Here is a 21,865-nt window from a genome sequence, read left to right on the forward strand (position 1 = left end):
AAGTCAGCACATTCCAATGCCCTGAAGACAGCCCCTACCAATCAAGACTTTCCCCGTACACAGGATATGGGGACATCCGATTATTTTTTAAAATGCTTCGCACACGGGGGTTTCTGTGGAGTGCCCCAATAAAAGCTCCTGCCTGCTATTGTTCGGGGCCAGACTCCATCTTTGGCTCGTGAAGTCTGTGCCCGGCTAGCCACCATTTGGTTATTGTCTTTTTTCTTTAAATTCTTAAATAAACTTTTGTATAATCTTTTTGGGTATCTGTGGGAATTATTCTCGATTCTTAAACCCGAACATTGTGGAGGCTCGTCCAGGATTCAAGAATAGAGACCCCAGACCCTGCCTTTCTCTCTCTCTCTCTCTCTCTCTCTCTCTCTCTCTCTCTCTCTCCTCATCTCTCTCATCTTACTTTTTGGTAGTCTGGACATCGTGGGGCTCAGTGGAGATCAGGCAGATGTGCTATTGATCCCAGAGCTGGAGGAGAACGGGGGACACCCCGACTCCTCTTCTGTTGAGGAGTCGTGCTCCCATCTGACGTGGAATCCAGGCTCGCCAAATCTTTTTGGGAAAGGGACGGGGCGGCCTTCTTGGCTGACTCCGGATGCTGTGAGATTTTCATTTCTCCCTCTAGGGAACCGCCATCTCATACTGTCCTCACCGTCTGCTCGGAGCTCCGCCCTGTCTATTGACTTTCCATCCTACTTCTCATTCTCATCCCTCTCCTTTATTCTTTGTTCTTGGAGCTTATCCCACGATGGGCCAGAAAGTCTCACCATCTTCAGCTCCCCTTGATCTAGTTCTTGGTCATTTTCAGGACTACACAGGAGCAGCTTTGAATGTGTCTGGACTCCATGTCAAGCCGACCTGCCTCCAGGCCCTCTGCACCATCGAATGGCCCTCCTTTGAAGTTGAATGGCCACCTGAAGGGTCCTTTAACCTGTCCCTCATCTACAGGGTTCAAGGAGTTATCTTCGGGGAACCGAGGCACCCTGACCAGATCCCATACACCTTAGGTTGGCGATACCTGGTAGCTACCCCTCGACTGGCTGCACCCCTTACTGCTGCCCCCGCCATCGGAGCCTAAGGAGCCAGCCACTTTGCTTCCCCTGAAGAAAGTTCAGACCAAAAACCCATCAGGTCCCGAGGTCCTTCCCTCGGCACCAGAGGAAGATTTACTCCCCCAACCTTAAAGGGCACCAATGAGTGCTCAGGATAGACCTAGGGAGCACAAGTCATGAGAATCATCTTCTTCTTCCAGTCCTTCCCGGTCTCCATCCCCAGCCCCCATGGCTGAGCCAGCACCTCCCATGGCCAAGCCCAGCCCAATGCACACTGGCTCGAAGCGGAAGGGAAGAATTGTGCAAGCTCTTCCCCTGAGAGAGATTGGGCCCCCAAGGGATGATGGAATTTCCCCAGTAGTCTACTTTCCCTTTTCTACTAGTGACTTGTATAATTGAAAGTTACAGACTCCCTCCTTCACGGAGAAGCCTCAGGCCCTAATTTCCCTCCTAGACACCATTCTTTTTACCCACCAACCCACTTGGGATGATTGCCAACAGTTATCAAATATCCGGTTCACCACCGAGGAACAGAACCGCATCCTTCGGGAATGCAGGCACGCGGTCCCTGGAAATGATGGGTGGCCGACAGAGAATGAGGATTTGATTGTGGCTGCTTTCCCTCTCAAATGCCCAACAGAGGGGTGGGACTATAACACCCCCAAAGGTAGGGAAGGCCTAAAGGTCTATCACCAGATTCTTATGGGGGGGTCTCAGAGCAGCTGCTAAGCGCCCCACCAATTTGTCTAAGGTCAGTCAAGTGATGCAAGGAAGGGATGAGTCTCCTGGAGCATACCTGGAATGCCTGTTAGAGGCTTTCAGAACTTATACTCCCATAAATCCAGAGGCCCCAGAGAATCAGATGCCCATCAATATGGCTTTTGTAAATCAGACAGCTCCAGATGTAAAACAAAAACTTCAAAAACTAGAAGGTTTTGAGGGCAAAAACCTTTCTGAGCTGATGGCAGTGGCGAACAAGGTATTTAACAACAGAGAAGCCCCTGAAGAAAGACAAAAGGGCTGGCTAGAATATTGTTGGCTGAAAGAGCAATGAATCCCAAATGGGGGGACCGAACCTCTATGAAAAAGGGAACCTGAGCCCCACAACCCCCACAGGAAGGTCGGCCTTGCCTAAAAAGAGACCAGTGTGCATACTGTAAACAACTTGGCCTCTGGACTAGAGAATGTACTCAAAGGACAGGATCCCAGCCTCCCTGCAAGCCCAAGATCCTTGAGTTGGCGAACCTAGGAAACTGAAGGGGCCCGGGCTTGGTGAGCTTCCACCCTGAGCCCTGGGTGACCCTACAAGTGGAGGGACGAGCCATCGACTTCCTAGTTGACACCAGAGCACAATATTCAGTTTTAAAAGAGCCTATGGGAAAATTGACCAATAAACACACCTGGGTGCGAGAAGCCTCGGGAATCGCTCAGCACCCTTGGACTACCAAAAGGGAAGTAAACTTAGGTAAGAAGACAGTCTCACATTCCTTTATGGTGGTCCCAGAGTGCCCATATCCCTTATTTGCGTAAGGATTTGCTAAATAAAATGAAGGCTCAGATCCATTTCTCTGGGAGAGGACCTCCTGATGTGACTGTACCGGATGCAGCCTATATCCTATGCTTACAATTAGAAGAAGAATGGAGAGTGCACACCCCACCCCCTCAAAAGAGACCAACCACTATCCTCAGGGACCTCCAGGCAGCAATCCCTGGAGTCTGGGCGGAAACTAATCCCCCAGGGAGGGCCATCCAACAGCCACCGATAATGGTGACTTTAAAAACTAATGCTCAGCCTGTAAGAGTAAAACAGTACCCAATGACTCTCAAAGCCAGGGCAGAAATTACCAAACACATAAACCGCCTCACCCCACCTCCACAAAAGAGACCAACCACTATCCTCAAGGACCTCCAGGCAACAATCTCTGGAGTTTGGGTGGAAACTAATCCCCCAGAGAGGGCCAGCCAACAGCCACTAATAAGGGTGACTTCAGAAACTAATGCTCAGCCTGTAAGAGTGAAACAGTACCCAATGACTCTCGAAGCCCGGGCAGGAATTACCAAACATATAAACCACCTTGGGGAGTTTGGTATTCTGGTTCCATGCCAATCTCCATGGAACACCCCTCTGTTACCCATCAAGAAACCGGGGACTAATGATTTCTGCCCAGTGCAGGATTTGAGAAAATTTAACAAGAGGGTAGAGGATATCCACCCTACAGTCCCCAATCCGTATACCCTGCTGAGCTCACTCTCTCCAGGGAGAAGTGTCTATACTGTTCTAGATCTCAAGGATGCCTCCTTTAGCCTGACCTTGGCAAAGGAAAGTCAACCCATCTTTGCCTTTGAGTGGTGAGACCCGAACCAGGGGCTTAATGGACAACTCACTTGGACGCAACTGCCACAAGGGTTCAAGAACTCCCCCATGATCCAGGACTTGCAGGAGTATTGGGCCTCACACCCGGAGGTAAGCCTCCTACAGTATGTAGATGACCTGTTTGATTGCCACTGAGGATGAGGACACTTGTCTTCAGGCCACCAGAGATTTGCTCCTGACCTTGGACCAACTGGGGCATAAGGTCTCCACCAAGAAGGCTCAGTTCTGTGTCATGGAGGTAATGTACTTGGGGTACATTTTAAGGGATGGGCAAAGGTGGCTGTCAACAGCCAGAAAGCAAGCCATTATGGGAATTCCAAGTCCGAGATCCTGCAGGTAGTTGTGAGAGTTCCTGGGATCGGCAGGCTTCTACCGGCTCTGGATACCTGGGTTCACTGAGCTGGCAAAACCCTTGCATGAAGCCACTCGAAGAAATGAGTCATCCTTCCTGTGGACTGAGACTCAAGAGAGGGCCTTTCAGGAAATTAAGAAGGCTTTATTGCAGGCTCTGGCCTTGGCTCTGCCAGATATCCATGAGACCTGTGGCTTACTTGTCGAAAAAGCTTGATCCCGTGGCATCGGGATGGCTGGGCTGCCTCAGAATTATCACAGCCATGGCCTTATTGGTTAAAGATGCAGATAAGCTCACGCTGGGACAGCCCCTTACAGTCACCACCCCTCACTCAATTGAGGGAGTCCTTAAAAATCCCCCCAACCAATGGATGACAAATGCTCAGTTGACGCATTATCAGGCCTTGCTCCTTAACCCCCCTTGCATCCAGTTCCTCTCCAGCACTGCTCTCAATCCTGACACTTTGCTGCCAGAACCAGATCTTGAGGTCCTGCACTACTGCCTGGAGGTACTCTGTAGCTTACATGGGACTCGGGAAGACCTGACAGATGTTCCATGGCCCCACCTGGACTTAATTCTGCTCACGGATGGAAGTAGCTTCATTAAGGAAGGAACCAGGTATGCGGGGGTGGCGGTCATCAATCCATCGTGGACAGTGTGGGCCTCTTCCCTACCAGTCAGGACCTCTGCCCAGAGGGCTGAAATAATTGCCCTGATTCAGGCCCTAAAGCTAAGTAAAGACCAGACTGTTAACATTTTCACTGATAGCCGTTACACTTTCGCTACAGCTCATGTCCACAGGGCTATATACAAGGAGAGGGGGCTCCTGACAGCAGAAGGAAAGACTATCAAAAATGAACAGATCTTAAAACTCCTGAAGGCCATATAGTTACCAAAGAGACGGGCCATCATCCATTGTCTGTGGCACCAAAAAGGGGATTCACTGGAGACACAGGGAAACAGGAGAGCGGAACTAGCAGGCAGAGAAGTGGCCCTGAAAGCCCTCTTGCCAGAAGAGCCCTCCTACTCAGCTCAGGATGATCAGGATTTAACTTCCCTAGAAAATACCAAGATCAAGCATGGGTGGAGATACGCCTCTGATGGGAGGCTCATTCTGCCACATAAGCTGGCAGAGGACTTAATATATAAACTTTACAAAGGGACTCACCTAGGAAAGAGAAAGTTACAAGAACTCCTGACTCTGCACCACATCTTCCATCTAACCAAAATGATTGAGAGCTGACTTTCCAGATGTCATTCCTGCCAGGTTACTAATCCAAGAGGAAAAGTCATGCCCCCAGCCAGAAGGGAGATGGGCACTGTGCCTGGAGTCCATTGGGAGGTGGACTTCACTGAGGTAAAACCTGGCAGGTATGGCTATAAATATCTCCTAGTTTTTGTAGATACATTTTCAGGATGGGTCAAAGCGTTTCTCATAAAAGGGGAAACCAACTCAGTGGTGATTAAAAAGATCATTGATGAACTAATACCAAGGTATGGACTCCCCTCTGTGATCGGGTCAGACAATGGACCAATCTTCATCTTTAAGGTAACTCAAGAGTTAATTAAAACACTGGGGACTAATTGGAAGTTACATCGCATATACCACCCCCAGAGCTCAGGGCAAGTAGAGAGAATAAATCGGACCCTTAAAGAGACCTTGACCAAATTAACCCTGAAAACTGGTGATGACTAGACAGGCCTCCTACCTTTTGCCCTATACAGGGTCAGAAATACCCCAAATACTCAAGGCCTAACACCTTATAAAATCATGTATGGCTGACTACCTCCTTTGCTTCCCAAGCTGCCTTCAGATGTGCTAATTGACTTGTCTGAATCCCAATTTCTTAAGTCCCTACAGGCCTTACAGATTACACAAGACAACGTTTTCCCCTTGCTGAGGCACATCTATGAACTGCCACCAGCCCAACCGCACGGATTCAAGACAGGAGACCTTGTTTGGGTGAAACGGCACCACAAGGAGCCCCTCAGACCTCGATGAAAGGGGCCACACATCGTGATCCTCACCACCCGCACTGTGGTTAAGGTGGCCGGTGTCCAGACCTGGATACATCACTCGCATTTAAAGCCTGCATCAGAGGATTGGTCAGACCAAGTCGACAAGAGATGGAAGGTCACACGGGTAAAAGACAGTCCTCTCAAGCTAAAAATCTCTGCCACACCACAACCCTTGTTGCTTTTTTATTTTATTTTTTTTTATAGAGCCTGCCCTAGCTAACTCCCCTCATGGACTCCAAAACCTCACCTGGGTAGTTAGTAACACATTCACTGGAAAGATAGTGAACAACTCCTCCCACCTGGGACCTCCAGGCGCCTGGTTCACCAAGATTACATTCTACGTCTGCGACCTGCTTGAAGGAGCTTGGGAATCGTACACCCCATCAGGCACTGTAAATTATGGTTGCCAGTCTCCCCTCAGCCGAAAGAGGATGAAGGAGCACCACTTCTGTTTGCCTGGGTGACAATGGTGACCAAAGAAATACCTGTGCGGGGCCAGGGGACTATTTCTGTGCTTCATGGAGCTGTGTGTCTACTGGATATATTAACTGGGCTGCCCCCATCACTACAGACTTGATCCAGGTAACTGTGGTCCCGGGCTTAACCCTTTGGCAAAAACCCAGATCAAGGCAATTCGAGGGACCCTGTTCCTCCTCTAGCTGCAACCCTATCTCCTTGAGCTTCACCCTGAAAGGAAAGGAACCTAAAAACTTACAAAACTGGATTGATGGGCAAACTTGGGGCCTCAGGTTATACACCACAGGGACTGACCCAGGAATACTTTTTTCAGTCCGTCTTCAGGTGGGTCCAGTCTTGGGGACCCAGATGGGGATGGCTTGGACAGTGTGACAGCCTATAAGACGACCAACACTGGCCTTAACTATTTTTAAATCTATCGAGAGGCCAGCTCCTAGCCAAATTGTCCAACTGGATAAAACTGCTACTTTGCCCACACCTAGATCCACATCCCCAGAGATCCAATGGGTCTAAGAGCCCTTGCAGCCATCCCCTGGGCTTACAAAACTCCTAAATGCCACCTTTATTGCTTTAAATAATACTTTCCCTAACCTTACTATCCATTGCTGGTTTTACATGGACCCAAGCCCTCCCTTTTATGATGGGTTAGCTCTCCCAGAAAATTATGTTGTCACTTCTGACCCCACTGCCTGTAAAATTCCCCCACCTACAGGGAAAAGGCTGCTTACCTTTACCCAAGTGTATAAAAAAATGCTATGCCTGACTCCCTCACATAAATTGTCCCCCCTTCTTACCAGCATCTATGTAACTCTGTTCAAGAGATAGGGGCTACTGCACCTAACCCTTATATGGTGCCCCGCCAACTCCACTTGGTGGGCTTGTACCTCTCCCCTCCTCCATTTAAACCAGACTGGGGATTTTTGTGTACTAGTGCAGCTGGTTCCCCATCTATATTATAGAACAGACATAGAAATGGAAACCAGAGTCTCAGAAGAGTCTAGACCTCATAGGGCCATAGGAACCACTGCAGTTGTCTTGTCTACTCTACTTGGGGTTGGAGTAACCACTGCAACTGGTCTGGGGCCTTCAGTGCTAGTCCTCCAGGATACAAATTATCACCTTCTTAGATAGGTCATAGACTTAGACATACAATCATTAGAAACATCTATCCGCCACCTTGAAGACTCTCTATCCTCTTTAGCTGAGGTAACCTTACAAAATAGGAGAGGGCTGGATTTACTTTTTCTAGAGAAAGGAGGACTCTCTGTTGCCCTAGGGAACAGTGCTGTTTCTATGTTAAACACTCAGGAGTTATAAAACAGTCTTTGGCTGAGGTCCGTAAAAGACTTAAGGAAAGAGAAAACTAATGACTAAATCAACAAAACTGATACGAATCCCTATTTGACTGGTCCCCGTGGATAACAACTTTGATCTCAGCAATAGTCAGACCTCTCCTCTTACTCCTACTAGCAGTCATTGTGGCCCCTGTATTCTTAATGCCTTGTTCAAATTCATCCAAGAACGGATACAGACAGTACAACTGATGGTACTGCATTCACAGTATACTCATTTAAATCGAGACCCTGAGCCTTACGACAATATAGAAATGGTTCCTCCACCCTAAACGCGCCGTCTAACCACTCCTTTCTGCTTCTATAATTTGCTTGGCTTAAAGATTTAACCCTTGTCATAACTCTAGGGGGGGGATGAGGAGCCAGAATGCTCTGACTCCATTTTGGCTAACTTCTTTAGACAAGCCCAGACAAGCTCAGGCATATTGTACATGTAAAAGCCTTATAAGGTATGAACAAAAACTTCTGACTCTATGCTTGGCGTGCGCGCAGGTTTCTGTGGAGTTCCCCAGTAAAAGCTCCTGCCTGCTATTGTTCAGGGCCAGACTCCATCTTTGGCTCGTGAAGTCTGTGCCCAGTTAGCCGCCATTTGATTATTGTCTTTTTTCTTTAAATTCTTAAATAAACTTTTGTATAATCTTTTTGGGTATCTGTGAAAATTATTCTCAATTCTCGAACCCTAACAGTGACAGTGGACAGATGGCTGCTGGGGTTAGAATGTTTGGTTCTGCCCCCAAATTGTCTGTTGAAATCTAATCACCAAGGCAGGAGGTAAGGGGGTTGGAGTGATTAAGTGGGAATGGACCCTTTCATGGATGGGATTAGCACTCTCATTGAAGAGGTCCTAGAGAGACACATGCCCCTTTAACCATGTGAGAACTCAGCCATGAGGCACCGTCTACAAATGGGGACTGTGTCACTGGCTCTGTGGGTGGACTTTAGGCTCCAGAAGTGTGTTGAGGGATTGCCTGTTGTTTACAAGCCTTCCATCTTCCGGGTCCATGGTAATAGCTGGAACCCATGGGTAGATAGGTGGTTGGGCAGGTGGGTATGTGGAAGGCTGGAATAGTGCTGGGGGTAGGTGTCTTAGTTACCTTTCCTATCTTTGTGATAAAATCCCTGGCTAAAAAAGACTTAAAGCTCCTCATTTAGAGACTATAGCCCATCAAGGCAGGAAATGCACAGGGGCTGGGAGCAGTGTGGGATGGAGTTTGAATTCCACTCCCCCACTTCTCTGAGGGTTCAGGAAGCAGAGTTCCAGTGGGCCGAAGCCCCAGGCTATAACTTCAAGCCGTGCCCTCCAGTTAGGTCCCCCTCCCAGCAGGTGTGTCTAAGCTTCTGACATGTAGACTTCATGTTTTCACCTACCAAGTGCAATTGAATAGGTAGTGCAATTGAGGGGTTTTTTAATCTCATGATGTTTTAAGTAACTTTAAGATTTTATTTATTTTCTTTATGTGTATAAATGTTTTGCCTGCATGGATGTAAGTACACCCTGTCATGCAATGCCCACCTGCATGTATCTAAGTGAACCTATGTTGTGCAATGCCAGAGGAGGCCAGAAGAAGGCATCAGATTTCCCAGAACTGGAGTCACAGACGGGTGTCAGCCACCATGTGGGTGCTGGGATCCAAACCTGAGTCCTCAGAAGAACAGCCAAGTGTTCTTAGCTGCTGAGCCATCTCTCCAACCCCAGGTTTAAGACTTCGTATTAGGCCACACTCTCGGCTGTCCTGGATGGCATACAGCTTAAGGACCTCAGGTTGCACAGACCTGTCAGACCCAGAGGTTCAACTTCTCCAAACAGAACCAACAGCTGGGGACCAAGTGTGCACACACAGGGGACTGTGGGGGACATTTCACATTCAAACCACAATGGTGGTGAGGGAAGGATGGCAAGTGGGTAAACAGGCAAACAGTAGGGTAAACAGACAGGGGCAGGACATGGGGGTCTGTAAGTACATGGACTGGTGGGTGGATATGCAGGTGGCTGGCCGCTGGCAGATGAGTAGGTGGCCAGACAGGTGGTGAGCAAATGTGTTGAAGGTGGTGGTGACCTTATGTGACCTTATGTGTATGGGCTACAACTGGGTATGGTAAAGGATGAACGGTCAGTCCGATGACCTGGCCAAATGGCCGGACAAGAGAGTCGGGGGAGAGGCAGCAGTCCCTCCTGCCCTGGATTCCCGCCACTTACCAGGCTACAGTGCTGCTCCGTGGGGACCTGGGCTTCCAGCTGGGCCTGCAGGCACCGGTTTTGCTCTGCAAGCTCCTCCAGCTGGCGGTGCAGGCCGATGTCGGACAGCGTCAGCCCGTACACGCAGCAGCGCAGCTCCTCCAGCTGCTCCCGCAGTCGCTGCTCCCGCAGCCTTCGCGCCGCCTCTGCCTCCCGGACACCCCGGGGACAGGCCCAGACCTGCGGCTGGTGGCTGCTGGAGCCGGGCGATGGGTCCACGCGGTCCAGCTGGGCCAGCAGGAGGCCCGCAGCGCAACCCAGCCGCCGCACGTCGCGCTCCAACTGCTGCACTTGCACCCGCAGGACAAACTCCTGCTCGCGCACTAGGCCCAGCTGCTGCCGCTGCGTCCGTCTGCAGCGCTCCAAGGCCGCCGCCTGCTGCGCCAGAGCCTCGTCCTTGCTCTGCAGCCGCTCCCGCAGCCGCCAGTGCCGCCACCTCTGCCACCTCTCCGCTTCCCGCACCTAGAGTTGAGGTGATGAGGACGTCAGGGAGCGCCGAGAACGCACCGTTGCTCATCTCGATTTCTTTCCCTGACATTTCCATGTTTTGGGCATGGTGCGTGTTTTGCATCAATTTTTTGCATCTTCAAGATACTGCATCAGAAATAATAAAAGATGTTATCCTGGGGCCAGAGAGATGGCTCAGTGGGTAAGGTGCTTGCCACCAGGCCTGATCAGCTGAGCTCGAGCCTCCAGACCCACGAGGTGGAAGGAGAGAACCAACTCCCACTAGTTGTCCCCTAACCTCTACCCGTATCGTGGCACACGCAATAAATAAACAAGCAAATAAATGTTTTTAAAAAGATGCTGGGGCTGGAGAAATGGCTCAGTGGTTAAGAGCATTGTCTGCTCTTGTGGAGGACTCGGGTTTGATTCCCAGCACCCTCATGGTGGTTAACAACCCTCCATTAACACTATTTCACTTGGATGTCCTCTTCTGACCTCTCAGGCATTGCACAACCGGGATTCACTTACATGCACGCAGATAATACACTTATACACATTTTTTAAGTTATGCTGATTATTGAGGGGTTTTTTTTTTGCCTCTCACATTTTGCACTAGAGCCAAAAGTCACCTTCATTTCACCCTAGTTTGACTTGAACACCCCTATGAGCACCCTAGTCCTTGGAAGGGTGCATGGGTCTGGGCAGGGCTGGGACCAGTAACTGTGAAGGCTCCCCCTAGAGGTAGGGTTGTCCTTAGCCCCATCACGCATTTAGAAGTGATCTGGATAATGTGAAGGCTAAAATTCTTGCAGCCAGCTCTGGCACAGCACAGAAACCCTGTGTATGACTCAAGGCCTTTTCCTCTGCCCATTTGGCCACCTATGGCTCCAATACCTCTCCCTGTTCTGACTCCTCGTCTCTCCTCACACCACATACAGTGAGCTGGACTGGGGCACAACACCACCCTGAAAACTGGGCGTCCTTGCCTGGCATTCAGAATCGCGCTGTCTGTCACCTACTACCTGCTGTCCTGAGGGCTGTAGATGAAAGAAGGTGGTAAAAGAGAAAGCAAGCTCAGGTCCAGCTCAGGCTGGCTTCCTGGGGACTTTACAGGGGGGTGGGGGTCAAAAGTGGAGTGGGGTTCCTGGAAGTAAAGTTCTCCTGACTTTATAGCGATGTAAATAAATTCTGCACTCTGCACGGCTCAGGGTCCCTGGTGCTCCAGGGTCTTGGAGGGAGGGCCTTTGACAGCTCTCAAGAGCTCAGGAATTCGGCCAGAGCCAAGCAAAGCTGTCATCTCTGACGGATCAGGCACAAAAGACACAGAAAACTCAGTCATGTACCCCTGCAAAGCTTACTTCCACATCCAGAGGGCCTCAGCAACAGCATAGAGGACAAGCTCAGCCTAGAGGTCAAGGTCGGGGGCTAGGCTATAGCTGAGCCAAGTAGAACCCTGACCAAACCACCAAATCTGCAAATGGTGTTTCTTGGCAGGTCTGTCTACATACAACCACGTCACACAAGACAGCAATGAACATAAGGAAGCATGTGGAGAGGGCACAGCCCCATGCTGCACCCCCAGTGGCACCTCTCTCACCCCACTAATGCATTTAGCTTGCATGTCTCCTTTTCCCTTCATCTCCAGTTGCACTGTGAGCATTCACCACCCCTCCCCCCACATTGACTGGACCTGACTCCTCTGGGGGAGTCCCATGTTTGAGTACCAAGCACAGCTCAAAAACCCTTATAGTGTCTTCCTCAGAGAAACCACTGCCCAGATTCAGAGTGCCACCACAGGCTGTACCCCACTAGAAATACGCCCTTAGAGTACAAGGATGAGGGCTGTGAGCCAAGGAGCAGAGTTAACCAGACTCTGCCTCTGAGGACAGTGGAAAGAGAAGAGCGCCACATGGCCATCCCCTTGGCCCCCAAGGACTGAGTTGAGCTGAGCTGGACTCTTTCACTTCCCTACCCTGCATTTCTGTCAGTTGATGCTGTGCCATGGCCTCCAGGCTGTTCTGAGGCTGCCCATTGTCAGGATACACATCACGGTCACCTATTCCCCACACAAGCACAACAGACAGACAGACAGACAGACAGACAGACAGACAGACAGACAGTTGTGCTCCTCCCTTGATACATGGCTGCCCGCTCATATTGCCTGCTTTACTACATTCAAAAAGGCTGATTGAGTTCATATCCCCCAGACTGACTATACCAAGCCATCTGAAAATCCCTGGGCTGTTCTAAACAGCAAGCTCTGAAGCTCAGAGCCCGGAGACCACTGGGTGCCTCGGCACCCCCGGTCTTCCTCCATGCGGCCTGCCCTCTCACTGTCACCATCTCTCCCCTTGTCTATGATTAACAAGAACTGTAAATTGGGGCTAGAAAGATGGCCCAGTGGGTAAGAGGGCTTCCTCTTGCAGAGCTTTGGCTCCCAGCACCCACATAGTGGCTCACAACCATTTGTGACTCTAGCTCCAGGACTCAGATACCCTCTTCCTGCCTCTGTATGGTACATGTACACATGTGCAGGCAAAACACTCATGTGCACAAAATGAAAATAAATAAATCTTTAAATCGGTTAACCTCTCTTCCCAATAAACTCTGGCTTTCCTTTTTTTTAAAAAAAAAAAAGAATTTTAGATGCAGATGACACTATTAAGATGCCTATTGCTCTGAATATTCTATATGTATTAACCCATTTGACAACCTGAGGTGATAGGTACTAAGCTATTCCCATTTCACATATGAGGAAACAGGTCCAGAGAAGTTAAGTTACTTGCCCAATGTCATAGTCAGTTTGGTGGTAGAGCCAGGGTTTGCCTCCCCAGAGTCATCTAACTCGTGCTGGGCCTGCCGTCCTCTCTCCCCTACACTGTAAGAATTATACCACATATAATCCTCAAAGCCCAGGCCTTCCCCCTGGGGCTTCCTAACACTGCCTCCCATCCCCGGAAGCCCATCTGTGCAATAGCCCCTTTGGTTCCTGCCTCCACCTCCCTCCACCTGCTCCTGCACACACCTCTGCTCTCTGGCCTTCCACAGCTGGGTGTCTACACATGCTGCTCCCACTCCTCAAACACCCTTCCCAACAAGACCTGACGCCCTGGCCCCACCTCCTGAGGTCTCTTCTTCCCATCACATCACAGTGTGCCCACACCCCTCCCGTCCCCAGGACCAGCTTTAGAGTTTCTTGTCTTTTGTCCATCCCTACCTACATGCAGCAACTGCATCAGCCATCTCCTCTCCTCAGGCTGTGGCCTGGCCCTGAGGGCCTCAGACACAAAGGCCACCGCAACGGGCCTCTGAGAAGAGCCCAGTGCATTTACACCCCTGGGACCTTGGAGGCAGGCAGAGGGAGGTCAGAACTGGGATCCCATTTTATAGACAAGGAAACTGAGGCCCAGGGTAGCCATATGACTAGGCACTGGGAAGTGGAAGGGACACGAACCCGGCTGGCCAGCTCCCCCTGCAATGCCTGCAGCTGCTCCTGCACATGGAGGGAGGCGCTTCGTTCCTGGGCCACACAGGCGGTCAGCTGGTCCACCTTCAGGATCAGCCTCCTCTCCGACAGCTCCAGCTCCTGGACTCTGTGGGACCAGAATCAGGGGGCGCTTGTTCAGGGGGTGGAAACACAGTCCAAGGGTTCTCTGTACAGTCATGTAACTGCTTTTCCCCTGCCATCTGGCCCAGTTGTGCTAAAACCCACATTTCATCAGTGCAGGCTCTCATGTAGCCCAGGCTGGTCCAGGTTGGTATCAAATTCACAGCAATCCTCCCTGGGCCTCCTGAACGCTGGGATTGCAGACATAAGCCTCTGTGCCTGTCTTTCTAGAGAATCTCTGCTCCACTTCCAAGTCCTCACCTGCAGGGCCAGGGAGAGGGCTAGATGGGTAAGAACACTTCTCTGCAAGCATGAAGACCTCAGTTCAAATTCCCAGCACCCACATAACATCTGGGCATAGCTGCGTGTGCCAGTAACCCCAACACTGGGGGAAGGGTAACAGAGTCAGGTGGATGCTGGGAGCTCATGGGCCAAGCGGTCTAGCCGAAATGTTCTGCTTCAGGTTCAGTGAGAGACCCTGTCTCAATGACAGGTAGTGGGCAATGGAAGAACACACCTGACATCCTGCTCTGGCCTCTGCAGAGGTGCAGATGGGTATGCAGGAATGCACATACTGCATCCACATGTATGCACCATACACAAAGACAAACACAGGTATAGATACACACACATAGATACACACAAGACCCACACCCACACATATACACACATACACATACACACACACACACACACACACACACACACACACGTACGCATGCATGTCACAGAAATCAGTCTTAAGCATTTCTTTCCTAAGCCAGCAACCCACATCTAGACAATTCCAGAAGTGAGGGAACAGGGGTCATATAGCAAAGAGCTTCATCTGCCATCCGACTAATCCTCACAGCTTTACCAGCCTCTAAGTAACAAGGTAGGGGTCATTTGCATGGCAGGAGACTGCGGCCCAGAGAGGTAGATGCTGGAGTCCAGCCTGGTTTTCATCCCATTCTGTGCTGTCTCCCACTCTGGCTTCATTCTTACGGTCTCTTCTAAGGAAGTGAGTGAAAGTGAAAAGGTTTCTGCAATGGAAAAAAGCCCATGTCTGTGGTCCGCATGTCCACATGAGATGTTGGGAGCAGCCGAGCAGCACAGAACTCCATGCTGTCCCCACAGAAGCACCCAGGCTGTGTGACACGCAGGGGCTGTACCTGGCTGGGAGGGAGAGAACTCTAAGTGGAAGATGGACATACACAGGATAATGGGGAAATCTGAGCAACACTCCCACCAGAGGCACCGCAAGCCTGGAAGCTTCCACCTCCCCTTAACCCTAGTCTAACCTCCATGCTAGGTAGAGTGTGCTGCGATCTCCACTGGCCACCTCCCCACATTCTTGTTCCTTTTCCCAAGACCAGTGGGTGATCTTCTTGTCAAGCTCAGACCCTGCTCTACTGGTGAGACAGGCTTTGCCTCCTGCCTCTGTCTTTACCAGCCATGGGGGCCTAACTGGGCTAGTTCACACTATGACTCTTGGGGCCATCTGTCAGCTACAGCTAACTATACCTCACTCACAGGGTATCGTGAAGAGTAAAGAGAAGGATGCTTAACTGTTAAAAACAAAACCAAGAGCCTCCTCTCCGAGTCTAGTTCTCAGGCCTTGGGGGAGGGTTCCCTGATCCCATGTGGGTAATCAGCAAGTCCTTCCAAGCTGACCAGAGGAGGGACCCCAGCTAATCAGTCATGAGGCTGGACTGGTACCCTCTAGCTACTTCTGAGATGATCTGAGAGCCAAAAGGGAAAGAAAACACCTTTAGTTTCAGGGCTCAACCCAGGTCCTGAGCTCAGGACAGCATCTACTTCTGATATTATTCCTGCACTTGAACTCAGCAAGGAAAGACCAGTTTTGGTGTGGCAGCTGAATCGTGACTCCAAATACACGCAGGTCCAGATGCCACCTTAATGTGCACAGAGGCTGCAGGGCTGGTGAAATCATGTCTGGTAGATGAGATAGGTTCTCACCATCATGTGGCCTCTGACTCGCCAGAAAGAGCCCTAAGCGGAGTTGACTGTAGGGATGAGATCTGGTGGGGCACTGAGGCATTGCGTTTACTGTGGGCTTGGGGCTGGATTGGGAGCCAAGGAGTAGAGCTCTGTGGTAGAGCATGGGGCCGGGCGGGGGGAGGGGATCAGAGTCCCCAGGGTGGCTGGCTGGAGAAAGCCGAGCTAAGAGATCCAGGTCCCAACTCCAGCCTCCAGAGCCGGTCAATCAACTGAGACTGGTTGTTTTTGTTTTTGTTTTTGTTTGCTTTTTGTTTTAGAAACAATGTGTGTGTGTGTGTGTGTGTGTGTGTGTGTGTGTGTGTTTTGTGTTATAGACAATGTGTGTGTGTGTGTGTGTGTGTGTGTGTGTGTGTGTGTGTGTGTGTGTGTATGTGTGTGTGCGCTATGTTTGCATGCCTGCACGTTTGTATAGGCCAGAGGTGGAGATGGGGCATCTTCATCACTCTCTACCTTATGATTGATTGATTGATTGATTGATTGATTGATTGATTGATTGATTGATACAAGGTATCTCACTGTGCCTTCACTGATTGGGTAGTCTGGCTGACCAATGAGTTTTGGTGATCCCATTACCTCTGACCTCACAGCACTATGGTTACAGGTGTATTCCACCATGCCTGGTTTTTACCTGAGTGTTGGGGATCCAAATTCAAGTCCTAGTGTTTGCATGGCAGACACTTTACAGGCTAAGGCATCGCATCTATCCCAAAACTGTTTTGTTTTTCTTTTGTTTTTAAATTTTTATTTTTTTATTTTGTGTGTGAGCATTCTGCCTGCACATATGTAAGTGCACCATGAGTGTGCAATGCCTGCAGAGGCCAAAAAAGGGCACCAGATCCCCTGGAACTGGAGTTACAGATGGTTGTTAGCCACCATGTGGGTGTTGGGAACTGAACCCAGGTCCTCTGCAAGAGCAGCCAGTGCTCTTAACTGCTGAGCCATCTCTCCAGCCCCACGAGGCTGTTTTTAACCCAGCAAGTTTCACAGGCGTAGAGGCCATCGCACCCAGTAGTCTCAGCACTCGGGAGGCAGAAAGCAGAAGGGTTAGGAGTTTAAGGCCGTCCTTGGCTTCATACCCAGTTCGAAGTCAGTGTGGGCTACGTGAGGTCCTCCCTCAAATCCCCACCACCACCATTCCCCAGAGAAGCTCCCAAGTTTGTGTGATTTGTCCCAGCAGCCATAGGACAGCCCCATGCTCAGGAACATCAAACAGGCAAGTAAGTACAGGAGGCTCGTAATGTGGGGAACACGTACTGAGAAGGTACGCCACCCAGCAGGACACGTGACACCCACAGTGGCCCCAGACTGAACCCCGGGCACCTTCCATCAAGTCCTGCCGTCCTGGTCAGACTGATGGGCCTCAGTTACATAATTACTCAGGGCTTGGTGTTTCCTTCATAAAATGGACAGAATGCTCTGACCTTATTTTCATTTACGGAATCGCCCGCGAACGCTGTGGAGCCAGGTTCCGCTGACAAGGGCGGCGAGTGAATCACACGGTCAGGTGAGACGGGGTGGGCGTTTTCTTCTTCAGTTTTTCTCACAGTGCTGCACTATTTTTATTTTATATTTCATTTAGTAACTTTAATTTTTTGTTTTATGAAACAGTCTCACTCTGTCACCCAGGCTAGCCTCAAAACTCATGGTAATCCTCCTGCTTCATACTCCCCAGTGATGGGATTCCAGGTGTGAGCCACTACACCTTGCTTTGCATTATTTCTGTACTAAATACTTTTGTTATTGACTATTTTATTTTTAACTTTATTACTATTATTTTATTTGGTGGAGGCCAGAGGACAACCTCAGGGTCATCCCTCAGGCATACCCACCGTGTTTTTTATTTATTTATTTTTGGTGGGCTGCGTGCATGGAGGTCAGAGGACAACTTGGAGGAAGTTGGTTTTCTCCTTCCACCACATTGGTCCAAGGATCGAACTCAGGCGGTCAGGTTTGGCGGCAAGCTTCTTCACCCACTTAACCATCTCCCTAAGCATGTTCACTCTGTGGTTGCAATAAGTCTAGTGCATGCACCCAGCTACTCAATGTTCTCTGGTGGAACAGGCCCCCTGGGTAAGTCAACTGGGCATCTGCACTTCTACAGGGATATCCAGACTCTACTTCCAATCTGATTCACTCTTTTACTTCCCTGATTCACTCTCTCAGCCTCAGTTCCTCCATCTGGAAAATGGGATAATAACTCTCTGTACATCACAAGGCATAAGAGAGTCAGAGTAGGGCCAGCTCAGAAGACCAAGTGGTCCCTTTTCTCCTTCACCCCTGCCACAGATCCTGTCTCCCTATACCCTGGCCCTCTCCTACAAGATGTGTACCCCATCTTCAAAGAGAACAGAGCACGTAGTCCACATTCCCCTCTAGGTAGCCTCACCCTGCCCCAGCTGCAAAGGTGCCTCCTCTGCAATGCCCATGGGGCACCTAAGGCCCTCTGCCTCCATGGACGCCCTCACCACTCTCTTGTGGCCCTCTGACCTGGGGTCTTTACTTCTTTTTTGGAGGAAGCTTTAAATGCAGCTCCTTGTTGGGTTACCCTGCTGGTCCCTGGGAGCCAGACCTGCCTCCCCGTTTCTTAGCCCCTGGACCACAGTAAAAGCTGATGCTGTGTCCTCACTCATATTGTGACATCTTCACTCCTGAGACTTCACAATATGTGTGTGGAAACAGGGCAGATGGGAGGGAGCTCTCATCAGCTCCCACTGGTGTCCTTATAAGAAGAGGGGAAGTGGACACTGACACAGGGGTGACAGTTTGAAGACACTGGGATATATCTCTGCTAGCTAAGCTGAGGTCTTTCAAGGAACTACCCGTTGACCTTGGACATCTGACCTCCAGAAATTTGAGGAAATCAATTTCTGCTATGTCACTCAGCCTGTGGCAACATGTCACAGTAGCACAGGCAGTCTGACACCAGGTAGCGTGGGACTCAGGTACACAGTGAACAGGGAGACAGATCACAGAGCTGAGAAACAGAATATTGCTGACGTGTGAACTTCTTCAAATGGTAAGTCACAGGTAAATTCACAATAAGTGGCTTGTCTTTACTGAAATGAAGGCAAACGCTCCAAAGTGGGCAAGTCCTACAAAAACCCAGGGTTGGCTGTTCAGATGTTAGGGTACCCGTCAGAATGGACCGGACCTAGGCCTAACTGGACCATATTTCCTCCCTGGGGTTGTCCTCTAGGGAGTGCCCTGGCCTCATTCTGCTGACCAAGGTGCTGTGCCTCGAATCTGATATGTCCCCCTCTCAGGCTTTATGTTAAAGGACTGGCCACCAAATGAAGGGGCTTTGGGGAAGTGATCAGATCCTGAGGGCTCTGGCTTCATTAGTGGATGGATCAGTTGATGAATCTGATGATGTTATGAGAAGTTACAGAAACTAAGAGGTGAAGCCTGGGTAGAGGACATGGGTCCCTGGTGTGTGCCTCTGAAGGACAGATCTTGTGCCTTGCTCTTTCCTCTCTCTGCTCCCTGGCTTCTAGGAAGCAAGCAGCTTTGCTCTGCCACATGCTTCCACTAACATGCTCTTTTTCACCATGGGTCCCAAATCAATAAACAGATCAGCAACACTAGGAAATCTCAAACTGTGAGCTCAAATGAGCCCTCCCTCCTTTAATGCGCTTACTTGGTATTTTGTCATAGTGACAGAAAAATTCACTAACACACAAGGTACCAAGAAACTGCCAGGCACTCCCCTCTGCCTCCTGACCACCATGAGGGAAACAGCATCCCTCCACACCATTCCTCTATGATATTCCCACCTTGCCACAAGCCTAAAGCAACACAGCCAGCTGACCATGACCAAAACCTCCAAAAGAGTGGGCCAGAGTAAGTCCTTCTTTTCAAGAAAAAGGAAAGAAGGCAAGAAGGGAAGGAGGGAAGGAGGGAGGGAGAGAAAGAAAAAGAAAAGGAAGGAAGGAGAAAGAAAGGAAGGAAGGAAGGAAGGATATGATATTCCCACCTTGCCACAAGCCTAAAGCAACACAGCCAGCTGACCATGACCAAAACCTCCAAAAGAGTGGGCCAGAGTAAGTCCTTCTTTTCAAGAAAAAGGAAAGAAGGCAAGAAGGGAAGGAGGGAAGGAGGGAGGGAGAGAAAGAAAAAGAAAAGGAAGGAAGGAGAAAGAAAGGAAGGAAGGAAGGAAGGAAGGAGGGAAGGAGGGAAGGAAGGAGGAAGGAAGGAAGGAGAGAAGGAAGGAGAGAAGGAAGGAGAGAAGGAAGGAGAGAAGTAAAGAAATCATTGGGAGAGCAGGGGTATGGCTGGGGGGCACAGTTCTTGTCTAGCACCTGCAAGGCCCTGGGTTCCATCCCCAGCATCCCAAAAGGAAAGAAGAAGGGAAGAGGAGGAGACAGGAGTGGAAGAGAAGAAAACGAGGGACAGGAAGGAAGAAGAATTAAGAAAACGGGGAGAGGGGCCATCCAGAAAAAGTGAAAGAACATGGGGTTTGGAGAAAGGCTTGGGTTCAAGCGCTACCCTCGGTCTGTGTTGGCTCCACCAGGCAGTAAAGCCCACGCCGGGAGCTCATGAGAGAGAAGCAAGTGCAAGGTACCGAATACCAAGCCAGCGGGGATGGAGAGGCCAGACAGAGAACTCCGGAAACACGTCTGTCCCAGCACCTGGAGGGCCACCTAGGCAGGAAATGCGACCAGGGCCTGGGACCCAGCCATCTAGCAGGCGCTCAGACCACAGAGGAAAGAAGTATATGTCTGCACACAGGCCAGAGTGGAAGCCAGGGAAAGACGCCCGGCTCTTCCTCCTCTCCCTGCCCGCGCTTTCTACTGGCTGGACCCAGGTGGAAGCTGAGCAGAGGAGCCTGGGAAAACTCCTCAAGTGGCTGCCCAAGGCCAGTTCTGCACCTTTGCTGAGCTTGGGACCTCAGCTGGAGACAGGATTCAACACACCATGGTAATAAGGGAGATGGCCCCGGATTTGTCAGCCCGGCACTGGATGGCTCACAAGGGCACACCCACCTGTTCCGCAGCCCCGACTCAGACATCATGTACTTGTCCACGGCTGCCAACAGCGTCTGCTCCGAGGATTCCAGCTGCTTCCTGAGTAGCCCTGTGTCCACATCTGGGCTGCCGGTTGCTGCTTCTGGAAGGCATCCCTGTTCCTCCTGTTCCTCACTGCTCTCCTCCACATCCCGGAACACCCAGCATGTGTCAATCTTCACATCAACATTCATCACATCGAAGCCCTCAGTGCTGGGGGCTCTGACGACATAGCTGAAGATTTGCTCAGTCTGTTCCTGGGCTGCGGACTCCATCCCAGAAATCCTTCACTGGCTTAATAAAATGGAGTGAGTTTGCAACATGGACTTTCTGGAAATTTCTAGGTGGCTGCTGTGCCCTTTGAGGAGAACAACGGGTGGATTATTCATGAGTGATGGTTTGAGTTTCATCCCTACAACGTCATGCAATACGGACCAGAGCCTCTCATTTTACAAGTTGGCATGCTAGAGTGCACCAAAGCCAGGACGAGCTTCAGAACAGCCCCTGGGATAAACGCCCAGCAGTGCTCACAGGGAAGAAAAGGAAGATTTTCAGGGAGCTCCATCAGCCACGGATTTGCAGTAGCAAAGAAGGCTCATACCATCCCACAATAAACAAGGTTCTACACCTCTGGTTTAAGCACAACAGGTACTTACCAAGGACTTAGCGTTTGCAGGGCAAAGACGATGGGAAATTAGCATTGAACTGGGAAGTCTCTCAAGCCTACCTAGTCCAGTTCTCCTGGTAACCCTATGATGAGCATCAACATGACCATTTTACAGATGGCATAATCAAGACCCCAGAATGTGGAGGAGCTTGTCTAAGCCACACAGATGGGATGGGAAACGCCAATCTGTCTCCAAACCTAAGAGTGTATATTCTAACCTGGGATCTTCAAGATTCAGTGTGGAAGCAAGAGGAGCCTGGGCAGCA

The 21,865-nt window shown here is 50.3% G+C and overlaps 1 protein-coding gene across 1 annotated transcript in view; it reads right to left on the reverse strand.

Annotated features, from left to right (window-relative positions):
* CUNH4orf50 (chromosome unknown C4orf50 homolog) overlaps window positions 1-21,865 on the reverse strand; it is a 114,581-nt gene that overhangs the window by 89,561 nt on the left and 3,155 nt on the right. The window contains exons 2-4 of the mRNA XM_029556489.1: window positions 20,912-21,290; window positions 13,753-13,914; window positions 9,836-10,319 (exon numbers count right to left, since the gene is read on the reverse strand). Coding sequence (XP_029412349.1) covers window positions 9,836-10,319; window positions 13,753-13,914; window positions 20,912-21,207 — 942 coding nt within the window. The 5' untranslated portion in view covers window positions 21,208-21,290. The remainder of the gene's footprint in view (window positions 1-9,835; window positions 10,320-13,752; window positions 13,915-20,911; window positions 21,291-21,865) is intronic.

Source organism: Nannospalax galili, unplaced genomic scaffold, assembly GCF_000622305.1.
Source record: "Nannospalax galili isolate Female #2095 unplaced genomic scaffold, S.galili_v1.0 scaffold2927, whole genome shotgun sequence".
In the NCBI taxonomy this organism is placed as follows: domain Eukaryota; kingdom Metazoa; phylum Chordata; class Mammalia; order Rodentia; family Spalacidae; genus Nannospalax; species Nannospalax galili.